This window comes from Gymnoscopelus microlampas, assembly GCF_963454915.1.
Source record: "Gymnoscopelus microlampas genome assembly, chromosome: 19".
In the NCBI taxonomy this organism is placed as follows: Eukaryota; Metazoa; Chordata; class Actinopteri; order Myctophiformes; family Myctophidae; genus Gymnoscopelus; species Gymnoscopelus microlampas.
The window spans coordinates 33,815,926-33,837,497 of NC_139956.1; the positions used below are offsets into that span (position 1 = coordinate 33,815,926).

Genomic DNA, 21,572 nt, shown 5'->3' on the forward strand with positions numbered 1-21,572 from the left:
TATATTACTTACAAATTCTTTACTCACATTGTAGAAACTGTAGACACTTCATTTGTCAATTTTGCTTGCCTGGCCACAGAGTTATTGAAGATAAAGGTGCGAATTTGCCAATTTGGCAGCCATTCAGATATGCAGATTAGAAGGTCAAAAACTAAACATTTAGCATGGGGAAAAAGTATGTATTTTAGATGTCCTAAGGATGGCAAAATTACAGATAATTAGGAACAAAATAAGGGGGATGCACCTTTTGCACCGTTTGAGTACTACGGTACATAATTTTATGTAATGGTGGCCTCTAATTTGCATATTTATTTACATTTATTTACATTTATTACATTACAAATATCTTCCACACATTGTATGACCCTCAGAACATAAATATATACACTTTATTTGTCAGATTTGCTTGCTTTGTTATAGAGTTCTTTAAGAAATACTTCAAAATCGGCAGCCATTTTGATATGCAAATTAGGAGGTTAAGCACTAAGAATTTTGCTTGGGAACCGTGTTTTTCTGATTCAGCACCCTTGAATTATGTAAAATGGCCTTGTTCCCGACTTTTACCCCCAAATGCCTCTAACAATCACATATTTCAGAAATCCCACCGGTCTACTAGTTTGGCTATTAAGTTATTATTTGGCCATGTTCACACTGACTTCAATCTTAGCTATTGTTGGGAAGACCCGTGTGGTGTCACAAAATGTTGCCACCACTTATATAAAAAACCTTAGAGCGTTAATCTGCGACGCTAAATGTTGCCAGATTTGGCGAGAGAAACAAGCAATCCAAAAAACAAGTAATCAGGTCTATGAAAAGATTGGGGCCAAAAAAGCCTGACGCATGCGGCTTTATTATTTTGCGTAAAACGGCGTAAAACCAGCTACCCAAAGTCAGTTATCTTAGGGAAAGACAGTGCTTACTAGCTTAACTAGCTTGTATTAGCTAGCTTGAAACCGTGTACCTGTGTAGTATTCCTATTGAGATGCTGCTCTGTCGCCATCAACTGGAAATGAAACTGAAAATGTCTTAAATAAATAAGCTGTGATCTCTGTGAAGCTGTGATTATTTTACTTTGTGGATGCACTCTGGCTGGTTGCATGAAGCACCTTCAGTTAGATTTTCCTTAAAAATGCTAAAAACAATCTAAACTAAAATAAATGTAGGCCTATTGTAAAAAGAAAAACTGTGATATGTCTTCTTTTATATTCCTGAACCGATTATCTGACAAAGGACGCAATCATTCATAAATAGTGTTTGATCACAAACTGGTCCAGCCGGCTGCAATAGACTTCAATGTATTTCACCAAAGTTCCGGTTCCAGTTTTGGCTCTCATGTCATGTCCCATGCGTGTCAATGGCGTCTGCCCCTAGGCTGACTCTACCTTCTTTTATAATTACCTTGACCTCTTGGTATAGTCTGACTAGGTATTTGAACGTCTTAACAAGGTGATTGACATCAGCTGGAGGGGCCAGTCTGACTAGAACTACAGGATCATGGACTGCAGTCCATTTTTGTCCAGGAATAATTGACATTCTGGACTATGATGTCACAGTCGCCAAGATCATGTTCAAAATACCAAAACAGGTACGTATCATCAGTGTTGTATAGCCTGGGGTCGACGGGTGTTTCGGGTCTTGCAACAACATACACCCTCGCCCAGGTGACCCAGCCGGGGTTGATCAAGCTCGAACTTACGTCCCAGTAGCTACCCATGGTCAGTTATCTTAGGGAAAGACAGTGCTTACTAGCTTAACTAGCTCGTGTTAACTAGCTTGAAACCGTGTACCTGTGTAGTATTCCTTTTGAGATGCTGCTCTGTCGCCATCAACTGGAAATGAAACTGAAAATGTCTTTAATAAATAAGCTGTGATCTCTGTGAAGCTGTGATTATTTTACTTTGTGGATGCACTCTGGCTGGTTGCATGAAGCACCTTCAGTTAGATTTTCCTTAAAAATGCACTTAGGGTTTACCATTAGGACACAGAAAACAGACATTTATAGACAATACAGCAATAGATGTTACAGAATACACATCCCTTACAAAAGGGAAATGTATAGACGGGTTTCCTGTTAGTAAACATGAGAGGATGCTGCGCGCGCAAGAGAGGGATTTGCATGCAATTTCTAAAGTGAGCCTATAGAGGGCGCCATTACCCGCAGCAGCTCTGGTCAAATGTCCATTCATAAAAAAATGGTCTTCACCGGGTTTAATGAAAGTAGATTAAATTATGCAGTTTGTAATATCTTGTTTACTCAATAAAAATGATTTGTCGGAAGTTGGATCTGTTTGTATATAATAGCAGCATTATGTCTATTATGCCTATAATAGCAGCATTATGCCTATCTAAATCCCGAACACAACAACAGAGTGAAGGGCGCTTCCGGTTCGTTCTACCCGGGCATGTGCAGATTGCGCATTCTACTCTGTGATGACGTCGCGCGGAAACCCGTCTATAGGCTTCTAGTCATGGATAAGCAGAGACATCTATACAGTAATTATCAACTGAGATGTGTCAATACAAGTCAATTGTAAACCTGGAAATCACAAAGCAACACGTCATTGAAACCTTTTTGTTAGTTGGTTTGGTTTGCTTGAAACGGACTGGTTAAATTCTCCCATCACAGTGGCTACAGTTATTTCACCATAACACCAACCTTATGCTTCCATTCTTAGCAGCCAAAGTGCTTAATGGGAATACAAGACCAGTGTTTCGGGGACCTGAAAGTGGGTCATTACATATATATATATATATATATATATTTTTTTTTTTAATTTTATCCCACAATTTTTTTCACCCGGTGCCAATTGCCTAAGTGATCCTGGGCGCTACACCAGCCCTACACCAGCGCTACACCAGTCCCCCACAGCCTGGGGAGGCCAGGGCCGAGCTCATGCTTCCTTCATTGCATGAGAGCCAACTGACCTTCTTGTCACCTGACAGGGGGAATTTCCCTGGTAGGACGTAGCGCGTGGAAGGAACACGTTATTCCAACCAGTTCCCTTCCCCTCCATCAGGCGCCCCGGCTGTCATGGGGGAGGCGGTATAGTGACCAGGATTACTACATGTTTTTGTGAGGGTATTAACTACCCTAGGAGACACGGGGAGAACATGCAAACTCCACACAGAGTAGGCCCTTTCGCCAACCCCACCCTGGGTATGGGCGCTGATGACGCGGAGGAGAAGACACGCCCACAGCGTCCCTGGCGGGAATCGAACCCAGGACCTTCTAGCTGTGAGGCGACAGCGCTACCGACTGCGCCACCGTGCCCCTACAGTACATACATTCATATACCTGCACATAAACATTTATGAAAATGCATCTATTATAAATCACCCTTCTCCTCCTATCCCACGCTTTATAAAGATATTCTGAAAATGCTAAAGCATGAAGAAAAAAAAATCAATAGGTTAGGTCAGGGGTGTGGACTTTTTTTGAACAATATCTCTCTCAGATCATTATACAAAGGACAAAATCAAATCAAATGGATTTCATTCTTCACCTCATTCAATTCACAGTATTCACATATTCTATCTTCCTCAGCTACGCCCCTATATCTTCCCGTTTCAATATGTAATGGCAAAATGCCACATCTTATAGACGGATTTCCGCGCGACGTCATCACAGAGCAGAATGCGCAATCTGCGCATGCCCGGGTGAAAGGCGCGTTCGAAAATACAGCCCTGAGCGGCAGTGAGCGCACTGGCCAATACAAACTAATAGGCGAGTGTGCTCCGGTGCGTAATTTCCAAACGCACCCATAGGCTTCCCCCTCCTCTGCGCGGTCATATTCCTCTCATGTTTACTAACAGGAAACCCGTCTATGTAGCGGCCCCCACCGATTGTGAATTTATTAAAATCCAAAGACCAACGTAAGAACTGACAAGACAGTACAAAAACACAAACAAAAATACTCTGTTAGTTTCCCATATTTTGTGAAAGAACAACAATATCATAACATTAGTTCACAAAAGCTCCAAATATAAATAACCAAAACTGTACTGAAAGTACTTTTTAACATGGCTTTGACCATCAATCAGCATTGCTGTAATTACTTTACAATGAATTAAGGCACAATATGACTTCAACATCATCACTTCTAATGAACTTGTTTTCCTTTTTTCTAGCAGTTAATTTTAACTCAATATAAACATAATGAAATGCCATTTTTAACCTTTTTTAAGTGCATATGATGACATGAAATAATTAAGTTTTTTTAAACCAAAGAGCATGAAATACTGTAACATCAAATACCTTCCTTTACAATGCACAATTCAAACCTTTCATTTTCAAAACACTTTACAGAAAGAGTAGCAAACTAAACTCTGGTTTAACTAGTTATCATCCATAGCACCATAGGCCTACACCTTTGTTGCAGAAATACATTTCTTCCATTCAAAGTTGCACAGGTAGTAACGTCATCCAAAACTCTTTTCAAAATAAAAGCATTTCGCTCAAAACACAAAATAAAGGATAACAACTTAAAGCAGATACGTTTCACAATAAGGCCACAATATCATTGTCTGTTCACCCATGATATATAATATTTTAGTGCAAAACGTATTTGGTTTCTTTACATCTTATCTGCGCACAAAGTGACCTCCGACTTTTAGCCAAATTATACAAAACATAATTTTCACATGTATAATCTCTTTTTAAGAGACAATATGTTCTTAATTTTGTTTTTGCCAAATTTCTTCGGACCAAGTTTGTATGCATTTTGCACAGATTCTGTTTTTAAACTCCTGCACATTAACAGTTGTTCTTTGTAAATAATGTTCTTCCAGACCACTTTCCCGCAATACATCAAAGATTTCAGAGACCCATTCCCCTTCACCAGACAGACAGAAGAGATACTGACTAGCCACCCTGTTAGGTGGCAGACCTAGCAACCTGTTCCAGAGACCTAATTTCACAGGAGTCCTACTCCCACCCCATATCTCCATTAAATGCTGGGATTGGTGCATACTTATGAAGTCCCAAAAAGAATCGAATTGCCCGACTCGACACGTTCATTTAATTGAAACTTAGTACCCCCAAACCCCCAAAATATAATCTAAAATAGGACATACACATGTTTCATACAATTTAGAGTACTGCCATGGCGTATGCCATGCTTCACTTACATAGGTAAAGCTGTTGTCAGGCAGAAAAGCTTTTCTAATACAATTAAACTACTGTCATTACAAAACTTTATCAGATGTTTTCCGAATAGAGAATTACAGTCAGACAAGTCTGCATTATAGTCCCCAATGACATAGACACAAGCAGAACCACTGTCCTCAATAAAATAATGAATAAACGCTAACCTATGCAGGAATTCATCTTCAGATTTATAAGACTCACAAGGTATGTAGCCTACACATTTAAAATTATTAATTTCTTCTCATTGAAATTAATCTCTAACCCAATGACCCTTAAGTCTTACCACCTTCACCAGTGGGTCATATTTCATATTCCAAAGGATAGCCACTCCACCTGCTATCCTACCTTGGACTATCTTTGTGCTGAGGTCAGTGGTACACTCACCAGCACCATGAAAGTTGTTATGTAGCGTGTTAAGTTTATCAAGGTCTTGTTTGGCAAGCCAGGTCTCTTGTATGCATAAGATGTCACACTCAGCAAGCAATGTGTCCACCACCACCCGTCTTGATTTATCCACAGCAGTGTGTCCCACACACAAGCCGCACGCATTGTATGATACGACTCGCATTGTATTGTTCATTGTTCAGTTTAACACACCACGGGGGTCTACAATCCACTGGCCCCAGTCTCAACAGACTCATGGGATTCCTGTGCGATACTGTTGGGCAGCAGAGCATAGCTCTGAGAGAGGGGATATCCTTCTGGTCCATCCGTGCCAGCGACTCTAGGGCGGCGTGGTTCGTAGTAGCGCCGTGTGTTGCCATCCAAGCTCAGATTAAACTTTGTTGCAAACTAAGACACTAACCATCTTTGTCTTGACAGCTTGTATATTACTAGCCGTGCCGGTTCCAACAATGCCATTGTTCTGCTCCATTATGGGAGTTCATCCAGAAAGTGCGAGACAAATCTCGGAATGTCCTCTCCGCACTTTAACATTGTTAATGTCCTTTTGTGCTCCTCTGTGCGAGACGCAGCGCTGGGAGGCTGTAGGACTCAAACAATACCTTCTTCAAGGATTCAATCCGTTCAGAGCTGAAGCTGTTTGTTATCAGCAGAACTATGTCGTTGTGGCTCAAAGTTCTCATCTTAACCACAATAAAGTTCAGTAGTTCATCTTTTACTATCACTTTGCTGTCAGTAGTTCTGAATATCTCCGGTTTATTTCGGGAGAACGCTCCCTTACCACCGGAGGCCATCGATGCCGCTGACTGCTGTTGTCCCTCTAATGAGTGAGGAGACCTTATGGCTCTATTACGACGGCCAGGACTGAGGTCACCTGTAACACAAAAGACTTGCTCAGCAAATGCTTGAGATGCTGGCATGGCCAGAAGATCTAAAGCGGATAAATAGAATCTCCTTGTGCAACCCAAAAGTCAAGGGCAGTCTCTTCATTTATGAGCTGTGACAGCTGCTCCTTGAATTTCTTCATTTCCTGCCTGACATATGGCTTTTAGAGGTTAGGCGTGGATTGGCCAGCTTGTTTTTGACACGAATCTGGACTGCTTTCGCTGTGGTCCTGGTCCCTCTTTTGTTTCTTCCCCATCCTCAGTGGTGCCCCCCCCCCCCCCCCCCCCCGGCTCCCCATCCTCAGTGGTCGGACCAAAATGCCAGGGCTGAATCTTGGTCCCAGTCCGCCCCTGGACACCCTGACATGTGTGTGAAGGATATAACATATAAGCAAGCTGTGACACTTAGGTAGGCCAACACATGGTACCTATACACAATTGCATCAGGTGAAGACAGCAAGACAGCTAGAAGAAATGATTGCTAATACTGTAGCTGCCTCAATTCTGCGAAAATAGCTTAATGTGCTTTCAATCCTTTGTTGGAGAAAACTTTTTGTTCTTTTTTTTAAGACAACATGGTGTATGTGGTGTGGTCAGACAATGAAATAATTAAAGTCAACGGCATGCGACGGCATGCGAGGGATCACAGTGAAAAAAAAAAAAAAGCAAAAACAGAAGGCTTGTCATCTGTTCAGAAGGAGCAATTTGCTACCAAGGCAAAGGAGGGCAGAACTAAACAAGTAAAGCTGGTTGTCATTAGTTGAGAGACAGTGTTTCAAAGTGTCCACTAACGACAATAGCAACTATAATAACACTCAACAATCATAATCCATGGAAACCATCGATCCATCGGCCGGGTCCTTCTCCAACCTAAAAGTTAGGTGCCTTTGCATTAAAAGCTCGCCTCTGACTTAGTTTCTTGCCCTACAATTCATATAATACATTAAATACTAATAAATTGATTAGTCATTACTCTATCTGTGCTGTCATAGTTTCTGATTAAAACAGGCCTATGGCGTCGTGTATTTAGAACCAGTGTTTTCTATTATGGCACATATTTGTCACTCAGTAAAGGTCATATGACATGACAGTGACAGTTAGGTGCTTTCGCATTAAACTTGACACTGCATTCATTTAAAATCCTGGCATGCCCTTCATTAATCACTCACCCTACATATCTTTTTTGTCTCTCAAGTTTCCTTGTTCCAGTGTTCCATTGGCATTTTATCCTTGATATTTCCGTGAGAAGCATTTAACATTTATACGTAATTATACGTAATTATCATCTCTGTTACTCTTACAGGGTGAGAAGCAGTTATAGATACTCATCCAGGCTTAGAGAGCATTGGCGTAATAGCCTTTACACTTTTTAATTTAACCCCCGAGCAGTGCACACTGATAGTGGAGATGCGCACCTTAAAAATAAAGTCCTGCGTCCTCCCGTGGTCCGTGGCTGACACCACGTTTATGAGAGATAGATAGCCCGGGGCTGTCATCATATGAACGTTTGTGGAGTGACTGATGAGTGTGTAAACATTAATGGATGATGGCTGGTGTGTGGTGGGCTGGTTATACCTCCGATCTCCCACTGCGGTCCCGTGGTCAAAACCCACAATGAACATTACTTGCGCTGGGCACCGAGGCATTCGAGCGCCGGGTTATCGTTAAACGAGTTTGCCTACTGTAGGCTACCAAAATATTCCAGCGCAGCGGCCAGTGGTCCCCAAAATCCTCTCGCATGTATGCACTCATGTCTTCACACCTACACATCCTCAGACCAGACATGAGATCTCAAGTCAAAGTCACGATAGAATGATAAATGCCGACAATTGCGCTGATATTGGCGTATGCCTGTTTTTTTGTCTGCGCAACTTTGATAAATGAGGGCCACTATGTCCATACCTAACGATATATGCAAAAAAAAAAGAAAAATCATAAAGGCCAATCTTAATTACGAAAACGTACCACGTGATGACATAGACAGATCCTTATGAATAAATATGAATTTTGATTTCATTGACCTGTGTGATTCCTATAGCTGCACATTCCTCAAAACACACATGCTTTTCAGTGCACATTCAGTGCCATTTTTTCCAAAGCCCAGAGTGCCAAAGACATGTAACACGTCCAAACCGTGTTTTCAGTGTTTTCGCTAGATGGCGCTGTTCCCCAACCTATGAGTTATCCTATAACGTCTGGAGAAGAGTAGATCCGGAAGAAATGTGATCACAACAAACCCAGTCCCGTCTAATGTTAAAATTGTCGCTTTCTTGTTTTTTTCTGCATTTTTGGCAAGAACAAGCTATATTCAACAGCCAATAACAAAAGAACGGAGGGTCGTGGTGACACGTTTTTTGCTCTCCGATGGAAGCAGAGACACTCCTCCGTCTTTTGCGACACTCGGTGTGTCAATCGTCCTGGACCGAAATATTCTCTTGCTCTTGCAAGGTTAGTAAAAATGCTCAAAAACGCTGGTACTGGCTGACAAGCCCCGCATACGCAGGCTTTAAAATAGGACTGGATCTAAAAGTGTGTGTGTGTGTGTGTGTGTGTGTGTGTGTGTGTGTGTGTGTGTGTGTGTGTGTGTGTGCGTGTGTGCGTGCGTGTGTGTGCGTGTGTGTGCGTGTGTGTGTGTGTGTATATATGCATTAACTGTTCACCTCTTTGTGCTTTGCAAAGCCTGAGTGTTATCCTGACTCTGCAGGTGCTCACTGCCACATCCCCGTCATGGGATCTAGATTGATTTATATTCATACAGGTCTATCTATGTCATCACGCAGTACATTTTCGTTCACAGGAAGTAAATAAGATTGGCCTTTTATTGACTTTTGATGTAAAAACACACAAAAATGTATATATTTTTTTCTGGGCATCTATTGATAGGCACAGTATGCCCATATTATGGCCCACGGATATGCTCTAAAAGTGTGAAAAACGTATTTTTCATCTCACTACGTCTTTATTTTCTGCATTTTTAGAAGGTAGAACTTCAGTGAGCATTAGGAATAAGGATCAAAAGTAATCAAATCGCAGACATTGTAATATGTGTAAACATGAGGTAATTGAAGAAGTGAACTCATACCTATAGGAGAAGATAGAGACACCTTGATTCTTAAAAATAGAGAGCAGGTGGATTTTGAATTGTATTCCATGTTACCAAACGGCCGTGAATTGTATCTTCACGTACATAATACAATTCTGTTAATTGTACGTATATTCACAAAAGGATTAATACACATTGCAAAGAAAAGCAGGATTTTTTAAATAATAAATTACCATAACGGAGAGGGATGGACGGTCATATAAAATGGCATGAATATTTGTCATCTTTGATCTATCTTTGACAGACAGACAGACAGACAGACAGACAGACAGACAGAATAATGTTAAGGTTTGCATCCTGTGCACACACAAGTGAACACAGTGTTCTGAGGCGATACCGGCATTATCCTTTCTAGAGAAGCATTTCATTTCCTCATACCAGGAGGTATTATTATGTTGCTGCACTGTCAGATTCAAATATTCCAAATGTTTTTTTTTACGTGTGTGTGTGTGTGTGTGTGTGTGTGTGTGTGTGTGTGTGTGTGTGTGTGTGTGTGTGTGTGTGTGTGTGTGTGTGTGTGTGTGCGTGTGCGTGTGCGTGTGTGTGTGTGTGTGTGTATAAAACCTGATGGTAGGTTTTACATTCCCACAGTAAACCATGAGTCTCTCTTCAATACCAGTCGTGTTGCTGTTGCTCTGTGGAGCCCAGCATGGAGGAGCCCAACAGAACAACTTTTATGGAACTGTCATGACCTTTGACCCAAAGGACCATCACGACAATGGATCTATGACGGTATGTAGAGGGGAAGATTTGTATTGTTAATTAAACTAGATGAAAAATACAAAATGAAGAAAAAACATTTTAGGTAAGAACAAACTAACTGAAACTGTATTATGTGTTGAAAAAATTTAACAATTATAAAACTGAAAATAACGTCCTTTGTTTTAGACTCAAGTAATTTTGCTGTGCCCGTTTTGAGCCCTGTTAAAGCACTGTGCCACAAAGCTTCACTAATAGTGAAAATAGCCGATCAAGGCAAGGCAAGGCAATTTTATTCGTATAGCACATTTCAACATCAAGGCAATTGTATAGCACGTTTCAACGACAAGGTAATTCAATGTGCTTTACATAGAACATCAAGCAAAGGAAACACAATAATACCATTATAAAATGACATTAGGATGCATGAAATAAAATAAGTAAAAACTAGAAAAAGTGCTCCTCGGAGCAAAGGTCAGGTCAGGTGTGGGCCAGCAATGTTTGGAATTCGTTAATCAGGATGGAATATGAAAAATAGTGTATGTACCAAGACTAACGTCTAACGACGTCTAATTGCCCCAGTGCACTAAATTGCCATCAGCATTAGGTTGACTCAAGTTATCTAAAAACACATCAATCATCAGAGAGGAGTAAAGGAGAGCTCAACCCCCCCCCCCTTACAAAGTGGGCTTATTACAGTGTATCTATCCTAGCAAAACATTTCCTCACATATTTAGGAAAACACAGGTCAGTTTACCCTAAGCATTTTCACATCATCATTATATATATATTTTTTACCTTATCAGGCTGTATATGAAATATTAATTAATATTGAACAACTATGTGATATATTTATCGTCTAAAATTAACACTTTGTTTAGAAACAGTCCAGGAAAGCGTTTCTCTCTCTATTTCTCCCCCTCGCGGATCTGTCCCCAGCCTGCACGCACCGGCCAGCGAGAGCCAGCTGTATCAACTCTGAGGACCAATATGTACAAGCGACTTTGGCACGAGCCGTGTATGCGAGCCACATTAGTGTGAAATGACTTTTATAGAGCCAAACTAACGTTTGAACTAACTCTTGTACCAATTCTATGATTTGTGGTTCATGTTTTAATTTCTAATTTGCGCTTCTTCACAGTTTTTAACTTCTTCTCAGTGACTGAAACATATGCATTTCTTTTTAATTAACTATTTATTTATTTACATTTTATTCTATTTTTATTAATATAATCATCATCATCATTACTCATTATACGGCTACATTTGACACAAAATGTTAATTTTAAATTAATTTACAAGCTTCTGTGTCCGTATCCACCTACTGTAAACAGAGACAGGATCAAAGTCATGTGATGTATAACTTTTATATCATAATCTCATAATTACAGGTGGTTCTGCGCTATAAGACAGCCTTCACATCATGCACAGATTCAGACACATGGGACTGTCAAAGTGGGGACTGTGGCATTGAGACCCTACTGGAGGTGAACACGGTGCAGAGCACCACAGAGTGGTGTCAACGAGAAGGAATCATGACTCGTCTGGTTCCCAGCAACAATTACTTCTATTTGCAGTGAGTGAAGAGAGATATGACACCACAAAAACAATGAGACTTTAACTACCATTACATTCATGTTTTACACAGTAGGTCATTTAATTGGTGTTTAAACCTTCTGCCTGCCATGACTCAGCTCAATAAGAGGAGCTGGCCAAATGGTTATAATTGAAAGATCACAGGTTCAATCAAACAGTTTGTCCATTGATGTGTCATGTGGCAACTAGCAGGACATTTAAGTGTTGACTGCTTAGCTGTAATCATGGCTGAAATTAAGGATTTTGAATGTAAACAGTCAATAATGTAAATTACATTTACAATTGCCTGTAATCACATGCCCAAAATAGGGATAGTTTATTAATTGAAATGTGTTTAATTAACTGTTGCACCCTTACATGTTTTACATGTACTTCTTTCTCAATTGCTTTCATCTGACATAGTTTAAGAAAAAAATGATGACAGAAATAAACTGTGGTATTATACTGTTGTCTGTCACTTTTTTTTATAATAATAATAATAATCTCATCTCCCACAGGTTACTAGGTGGTAACTGGATAAATAACATAAATAACATTGTGAACTGGTATGCTATAACATATGTGGATCTCAGGACCAGATCTGACACTGGGGGAGCCAATCGGTCTCCTCAGACCACCTTCATACCTTCACTACGGTAACATAATACACTTCTCTTTTGTTGTTATACTCATTACTAACATTAACATAATATTAATGGGGAAATGTATCCTAAATGTTAGACTGATGTGTTTTGGCGGGTATATGAACAGTCCTCCAATGAGCGACGGAAACCTTTCTGGATCAAGATGTTTTATTGCCTCCCAAAAAGAGTAACAGTAAAATGAATGAATTAACTATACTTTAAAACACAAATACATAAAACATCAAATCACTTACAGGCATTATGTTTCCAAGCACTCCTGTAGAAAATTAACCGATGACTGCTGAGTTGTGTCCTCAAACTGCTTCTGATTACTTGTGGATGTTTTACTCAAAATGACTGATCAAAGGTGTATAGCTTTAACTAATTATACAGCAACTTCAAAACTGTAACAAAACATACACATACCACTAGGTGAGCACAATGGGCACCAGGAGACAGGCAACACAAATATAATTTCTATAGTAATGTAAAGTATACTGTGCAAGACAATGTATATGTGTATTGCACAAATACAATTTGGGAATGACACATATAATCTAATTTCTGTCTCTCATTTTCTTTCTGTTTTTCCTTCCGTCTCTTTGTCTCTCAGAATTCCTTCTAACTGTGCGAGAAACTTCAGCCTGTTAGCATTTGACCCAGATGGAGACCGGGTTGACTGCCATCCTTTTCAACTTCCTTCTATTCTCATCATGTCAACTGTGAGTTGAATGCTTTTATTTTGTAAATAAGAACATAGATCACATCATACTGATGCTAGGCCTACTACACATTTTATGCTAATTGTCTCCGCGAGGCCAAAAGGCATGGCCGAAACTATGTTTTGCTATGTCCGTCCGTCCGTCCGTCCGTCCGTCCGTCCGTCCGTCCGTGTGTGTGTGTGTGTGTGTGTGTGTGTGTGTGTGTGTGTGTGTGTGTGTGTGTGTGTGTGTGTGTGTGTGTGTGTGTGTGTGTGTCTGTGAACAGCTATCTCCGGCACCGTTGGCTTGATCCCAGCGAAACTGTGCACACACACTCCCTACTCCCTGGATGCCAATTCAGAACCTTTGCCTAAACATTTTCACATGGGCCTGTTGTAGCGCCACCAGGAGGCTGCTTTTTGCAAAACAATATTTTCTGACAGTACTCCTACAGATTTTGTCCAAACATCACGCAAATCGGTCCACAGTATCTCTACAGTCATTAAACGAAACAGGTCTTTCAGATTTTTCACATTCCATCCTGATTGGCAAAGAATGGCTTCCAAAGTTTGCAGGAGTGCTCCGTTTTGAACAAAATGCCTAGAATCATTAACACAGCCTGCAATTTCACGCACATTTTCACTAGGCCGAGGAAGAACTGCCACATGATTTTTTTCAAATTATCCTCATCGTGGCACTATAACAGGCCAATTTGTGTTTTTACCTATAACTGCACCGATCTGTGTAAAGCTTTGTACTGTATGTACACTCCCTAGAGGCCAAGGAAAAACCTTTTCCCTGCATTTCAAATCGGTACACATGATCTCTATCTCTGTTAGATTTTTCATATTCCATCCCGATTGGCTAAGATTGACATGAAAGTTTCCAGGAGTGGCCCGTTTTGAACAAAATACCACAAATGCTGAACGCAGCGTCCGATTGTGGTGAAATTTTGCACACACATTCGCACTACGTTGAGGAACAAATGCCACCCTTTCCACATTGCCCTATTATAATAGCACCACCAGGAGGCAGATTTTTGCAAAACATTTTTTTTATATTACTCCTTCTTCAAATGTTGTCACATCACGCAAATCGGTACATATTATCTCTTTAGTCAAGTGATCAAGACGGATCTGATTTTTCACATTCCAGCCTGATTGGCGAATTCCGAACATTAACCTACCTGACCTGGCGGAGCTCTGTGCTCCAAGGAGCACTTTTTCTAGTTTAATTCTGATGCTAGCACAACATGTAATTAACATTGCATTTAATCATGATCACTGCTTCATTAGTCTGTACTGTTTTTCCCTATACGCCTCTTCTTAGAAATGTGACCCATTATTTCTCCTGGTGTGTTTTGTTTACTCTTCCTGTCATGTGTCCCTTCTCTCTTCTTTCAGAATTGCATTTTGTCATTTGCTGCCACCAACAGCAGTAATGAGGGTCCCTACGCTCTCCGGTTCGATTTATGGGACTATCCCAACCAGTCTATCACCCTCTGGCACTTCGGAAGATTCGGAATCGGACAGCACATTTTAAGTACCGTCAACCGTCTCAGCAGTGTACCTCTAAAATTTGTTTTCAAAGGTACACAGCAAAAAAAATATGTAAAAATGTACTCTTGCAGACCTATTTTCTTAACAGTCAATGTACTAATAAATTATATAGATGAATGATCTAATTAAATTAATCTAACGCTTAAAAGCCATAACAATTGTTACATTTTCACTTTTTGTTCAGTGGATGGAGCAGTACCCAGCTGTACAGAGGGACAGTATCTACCCAGGTTCCTGCCTCCCACCCCGGCTAACAGAGCACAGCTCTACACCCCTGTTGGTCACACACTGGAAATCACCATCAACACAGAGGCAACACACTCCACGTGAGTAAAAGACAACAAGACTGAGGCCTTTAGTTTGAGGACAGTAAACTGGAGCACTCAGCCTATAACTACACAACACAGTGTTTTCAATTCCACTCTAATCTGTCTCTGTGGGGGGTGCATTTCTCCTTTCCGACATGTCGCCTTTCCGACGTTGACGAACCCTATACCTAACCCTAACCCTAACCCTAACCCTAACCGCACGCGGAAGCCACTAGTCGGAGTGGTGAGATGTCGGAATGGAGAGTGAACACCCTCTGTGGGTGTGCATGTTGTTCCTGATGTGGGCATGTCAGCAATATTCCACTGACAATGTGCAAGTTTGACTAATGACAGCCATATCTACCTCTTTCTGATCTCTTTGTACTGTATCCTAGAATGCAATCAAACAGGAATAGCTTGATGTGGGAATTCATTTAGTCATTAACTGTCACCCTAACCCTGGATCGGTTGCTGTAGCAATTTGTGCAGCAGCCAGTCTGCCGTAACCAGTGGTTTATATACTCAAGTAAATATTCGAGTATTCAAATGTACAAATCACAAAATATAAATGCATTGCTGTATTAAATTTGGAAAATTCCCAAGAAAATGTGAAAAAAGAAATATGAAAATAGCAGACACGTTGTGAGCTTGTAGATTTCCTATTTTGCAAGAATCCCTTCCTAGAAATGAACTAATGTACATAGATACTGTCCACCACTGGCCGTAACTGGCCGAATTCCTTCCAATGGACCGAAGGAAGACATTTGAAATGTGTGTTTTTGCCCTGGGGTCTTTTAATGTTCATGAAGTTCATTCATTCTTAATGTATATCATATTTGGGTCAGGGTACTAACGTAAAATTAGTCTTTCTCTCAATATTAGAGAAAATAGAGAAAACAAGTGACGTGTAAGTGAGGCATTAAGCTGCGGTTACCCGGCTGGTTGGTTAGTTGTAATAAGAAGTAGAGGAGAAGAGACATCAGGTTCCCAGGTTTCCACTCATTCATTTATTCAAACAGCATAGCAGCATCATAGCATCGCAACAGCAGAGAGCCAGGGCAGAGCCCTGATCTCCCGCACAGCCTGACGGCGTGGTCGTACTACCTTCACAAGTCATATATCAGTCACCTTTATACTGTCCATTCGCATTTGAATACAAACAAACGGGTGGGATGGGGGAGAATCCCCCACCGGCTGTTGGCCAAGTTCTTTGAACATTAGCAAATGGTACTGTCTCCGCTTCCTCTGCTCAAGGTGTGAGCAGGGTGGGAAGACAAAGGCATGTAAATGACACAGCTATGCGTGTCCTTGATTAGCCGCTGCCAGTGTGTCTGAGTCAACACATGATTATTCAGCTTAACTTTTTGTAGATTACATTTCACACTTCCATCTATTTTGACTTGCACGCTGTTCATAAAATATAGCAAATAAGGGCTAATATACGACACAAGCCCATTTTTCGTTTTTCTAAATGTCTGTAAACATTGCAAATGAAGTGGAACAAAGTTGAAAAACAGCACTTTCTTTTCATTTGGTGTGATTTTAATTTTTTCTCTAATTTCATTTTAGGTTTAACAGTTGAACATGGATAATGGGCCCATTCGGGGTAGGCCTACTAACGTGTTGTCCTTAGGTGTACTATGTCTAAAGCCTTAATGCACATCTGACATACCAAATGAGATCATTTAGTTCTTCTGAAGGTCTGGAGATGTAAATTAAGACTTTTGAACTATGTTCTCTTCTTTGGTGGTATTGTAGGGTATCTGAGCTGTTGTTCAGCGGACCCCACAACATGATCCTGACTGGATCAGCACAGGGACAGTTCATCCTGAGATGGACGCCATCACAGTCAGAGGATGGAGAACATCACCCTGTCTGCTTTGTCGCTCAGGCCAACGGGTCTGTCTGTCTGTCTGTCTGTCTGTCTGTCTGCCTGCGCACATAGCAACCAAAGAAGAAGATTTTTTGTATCAAGAAACGGTAAAAAAAATATGTATATAAAAAAAGTGAGGTCGTCGAACCAACGTGAAGAGGACAGCCACTTGAGTCCAACACACACAAGCCCTAGCAGAGGCTGAGTTTTTGTTACTCCGAGAGCAAGAGGTATACGATTACATGGACCACGGGTCCATTTGGTTCCACCCCACTGGACGGGTCGTTGTGTATATTTTATCTGTCATAACCAGCAAACCAAATAAGCCCCCCGAATCGGCATGTGAGGCAACAAACCGTTCAATTTACGGGTTGCGATGTAACATTAGAGAGCGGGGAGATAATTCTGATTTGTACTAACTTTTTAATACGTGTTTTTTTAATCCGTCATCAGATAAATGGCATTATGCACACCCTTGCACACTGAGTCCAATGCGTATTATTCTATTAATTGATTTTTTTTGTCATTTTTCCATTAATCAATGAGGATGATTGTGTTGTCATCTCACTTGTTGAACACAAAGATAAAAAGGAAATATTCCATTCTGAGATCACTAAATAGCAAAGCACCTGCTGATCAAGGAGCTGCAGGATTATCCTGATCGTTTCAATGTTTGTTTCATGGTGCAGTTTGATTTGGTATACTAGAGCCACATTAAAAAGACCACCAATTCCGCGATCCTTAACATAAAGCTCACAATGTGTTGTGAGCTTGTAGATCGGCTATTTTCACTATTTTTGATGATTTGATGATTTTTGGTGATAAGAGCTAACTAAACCCAAAGAACCTTAATCAAACACCACGGGGAATATTTTAAATTCAAAACAATAGTTTATCATTAAGTTTACCAATGTATTAAGTACTGTATACTGTAGTAGTTGACCATTTTGTTTGTTCTACTTGGTGCGACAAGTGAACTTTATTGTGAGACACTTTAATAGCTTAAAGACATCACATGAAAACCATTAAGATAAAACAAAACTCCTGTTTATTAAACTTATTTGTTTTCTCAGTGCGGCCACATATCAGTCGGAGCTTCGCTGTGTCATTGTCAGTGTCTCAAATGGTGGGTGAAACTACACCTGTTTCCTACTGCACCATATTTCACATTCCATCAGTGATGATGTGGTTTGAGGAGGTTCAAGTTAAATGTGTCATCTTTATGTTCTCCACCTGCAGCACCTGCAACAACCACCCCGACTACAACACAACCAAGTACAACCACCCAACACACCACTATGACAACAGAAGCTACAACCACAACTCCGACTACAATACAACCAAGTACAACTACCCAACACACCACTATTTCATCAACAGCTACAACCACTACACCAATTGTAACTACTATTACAACCACACCAATTATTACAACTACAACTCCACCTACTACTACTGAAACCACAACACCACCCACTTCTACTACACCTACCACAACAGCAGTTCCTACTAGTGAAACAATAACTACTCCTACTCCTACTACTGCAGTATCTACAACTAGTCCACCTTCGACTACTACAGTAACTACAACCACAACACCACCACCTACTACGACAACACCTATTACTACTGAAACTACAACAACACCACCTACTACTGAAACTACAACACCACCTACAACTACAATAGGACATACTACTACAATAGGACCTACTACTACTGAAACTACAATAGGACATTCTACTACTGAAACTACAATAGGACCTATTACTACTGAAACTACAACACCACCTACTACTACTGAAACTACAACACCACCACCACCTACTACTACTGAAACTACAACACCGCCTTCTACTACTGAAACTACAACACCACCTACTACTACTGAAACTACAACACCACCTACTACTACTGAAACTACAACACCACCTATTACTACTGAAACTACAACCACTCCACCTCCTCCAACTACACTAAATACAACTACACCACCGCCTACGACACCAGATACTACTGAACCACCTACAACGCCTCCACCCACAGCAGAAGTCTCAACTAACAACATCCCCGGGTCTAGTAAGTGTGTTTAATTAATTTAAGATCCTTAACGTAACTCGAGCGGCACTGAGTCGGCTCAAGCAGATATCGCAACGTTCGGCATGGCATGACGGCTCGCTCGCCAGTGCCTCTCCCGGCTCAAGATGGTGTGCCTCCGTCGTTGTAACAGTTTTTAGGTTAACTACTTCCTAACTTAATATTAAGGGCTGTAATCTGTTCTCACCAGTGGGCCGAGTGGTTGACCAAAACAATGCCTTAACCTAACCTTAATCCTAATAAAATAATTTGTGAATTTTAGATAAGGTGAAAAAAAAAACCGCATTGGGTGTGAGATTAGTTTTCACAACGTCGGGACTACGGGTCCAATGCTTATCTCTGAACGGCACAGAGTCGGCAGGCCGCTCACGTGAGAGGCAGTTCCGCCTGCGTCACAGGCCAAGGGCGTCGCCAATTTGCAATAACTAGCGGTACTAACGCCACTCGCAGTAATGACAGCTTTAAACTGATGGTAGAACCTTGGCTTGTATACTGTAGGTAACTGGTTGTGATGTTATTTTCTCACAATTAACTTACAGTGCATCACACTACAGCAAACCTGTGTCCATAATTGACAAATATATTAAATATTTTGTCTTTCCTTTTCTTTTTTCTTTTTACAATTTGGCCTTGTTAACGTATATATTCATCATTGCATCTCATTACTCGATATTGGTGACCTATCGATGTACCTGTACCTCAGTATTCTAATGATGAGACATCACATTGTACCTGTCAGTATTCTAATGATGAGACAACATCAGTGTACCTGTCAGTATTCTAATGATGGGATATTTGTCCTGTAGGTCACATCATTGGCCTGAGATTGGGGCTCTCCTCAGAGACTCCTTTGACCCAAGAAGACTTCGATAACATAGTGCTGCCAAAGGTAATAATAATAGTAATATTATATAAAGGTTGTTATTTTGTTGTTATTTATTTTGGAAACTGTTGTACAGTATAATCGGCTTAATAAGGGTAATAATAATAATAATGATGATAATGATAATAATAATAAATTAAAGCCGTAACCAGCGATGACCGGGTCCTCACACCTCTGTTCATAACTCCCGACAGGATGACTAAACGCCGAGTCGTAGCCGAGGTGTTTAATGATCCTGAAGGGAGTTATTTCTCAACAACAGCGGCAATTATCCCGCTTATTACACTGCTACTTAACCCGGCGGGAACCCCTATTTGTAACTATACCTTACAGGACGGGAACCCCTTTTGGGGTTCCTGTTGCTATGTACATTATATAGGAACATTGTTTTTGGGGTAATTTTTTAAACGCATTGGGAGTGAGATGTTATATTTGCAGCGGCGCAACTTTGGCTGAAGTTGAATAGGTAGGACACTGGTTTAATTAGGAGTTGTGTTTCTATGATATTATTGACAGTTAATTTTGTATGTGCCTGGAAAAAATAAACTCACTGGCAGTGACCCCTGCAAGCACCATAAAGATGCAAACCATTCCCAACTTAGTAGAACATTAATGACGTAAGAATGGGCTGAATAGGCCCTTTCACAGCAGCCATATTGACAACTTTGTGTAATGCTACATCTTTCACAGGTGTTACCAGTGATGATACCGTTCCGTTCAGGCTATAGAGTCAGGGTGCTGCTATTGTGCATGTTAGGTCACTGGAAAGGCTCTGCTACACTAAATGGAATAGAGCCTTAATGTAACTTTGAAGGAAGTAACATTAAACAGCTATTTATGTCAATATGACTGCCATGAAAAAAGGTGTATTGCATATTTTTAAAAGGGATTACATGTTTTCAACCAAGCCAATTAGCAACGTACCAACAAACACGCACGCACGCGCATGCGCGCGCGCACACACACACACACACACACACACACACACACACACACACACACACACACACACACACACACACACACACACACACACACACACACACACACACACACACACACACACACACACACACACACACACACACACACACACACACACACACACACACAGATATGCTGTTTATCTGTAAGTCAAACTATTTCTCCAGCTTGACTTCCTTAATTCAAAGATGCTATCTCAACCACTAACCTGTTATCACATACTGTATCAAGAATATAAGTTCTGCTCTTTCAATTCCAGATTAAAGAAGAACTGGTCAAACTTGGGCTGCCAGCAGACATCAAGATACGTCTGACAAACGTTGAACGGAAGTGACAACTACAGCTTCAGTGCCTTTCTGGCTGACCTCTAATGTTGCCTCTGTAACTTTATACATCAGTGGAGCTTGGAGAGGATTTTGAATGTTTTACAGCAGATATACTATGTTAACATTTTTATTTTTTGTTATTTACATTGACATAAGACTAGTTCAATAAGCCTTTTTAATGGCAGCCATGTTGACATGAATAGTAGGGATTACTAGTCTTGTGTAGCCACATAGTCAGTGATCTCCACCTAAGATACCTTTGTTTATCCCATGAGGGAATTCAGTCGCCAAGGCAACTGAACCTAATGATATGTCTGGTGACATCTACATTCAATGAAAGGTCTAAAACATGGTTCAGAAATAACCAGAACCAATACAAAGACTTGGT

At 40.7% G+C, this 21,572-nt stretch overlaps 1 protein-coding gene across 1 annotated transcript in view; it reads left to right on the forward strand.

Annotated features, from left to right (window-relative positions):
* LOC311034481 (uncharacterized protein) overlaps window positions 1–21,192 on the forward strand; it is a gene marked incomplete at both ends in the record, with an annotated part of 163,394 nt that extends 142,202 nt beyond the window's left edge. Inside the window, 3 exons of the mRNA XM_084042363.1 lie at window positions 18,134–18,238; window positions 19,798–19,880; window positions 21,118–21,192. Of these exons, the coding sequence (XP_083898489.1) occupies window positions 18,134–18,238; window positions 19,798–19,880; window positions 21,118–21,192 (263 nt within the window). The remainder of the gene's footprint in view (window positions 1–18,133; window positions 18,239–19,797; window positions 19,881–21,117) is intronic.
* Window positions 21,193–21,572: the final 380 nt, after the last annotated feature.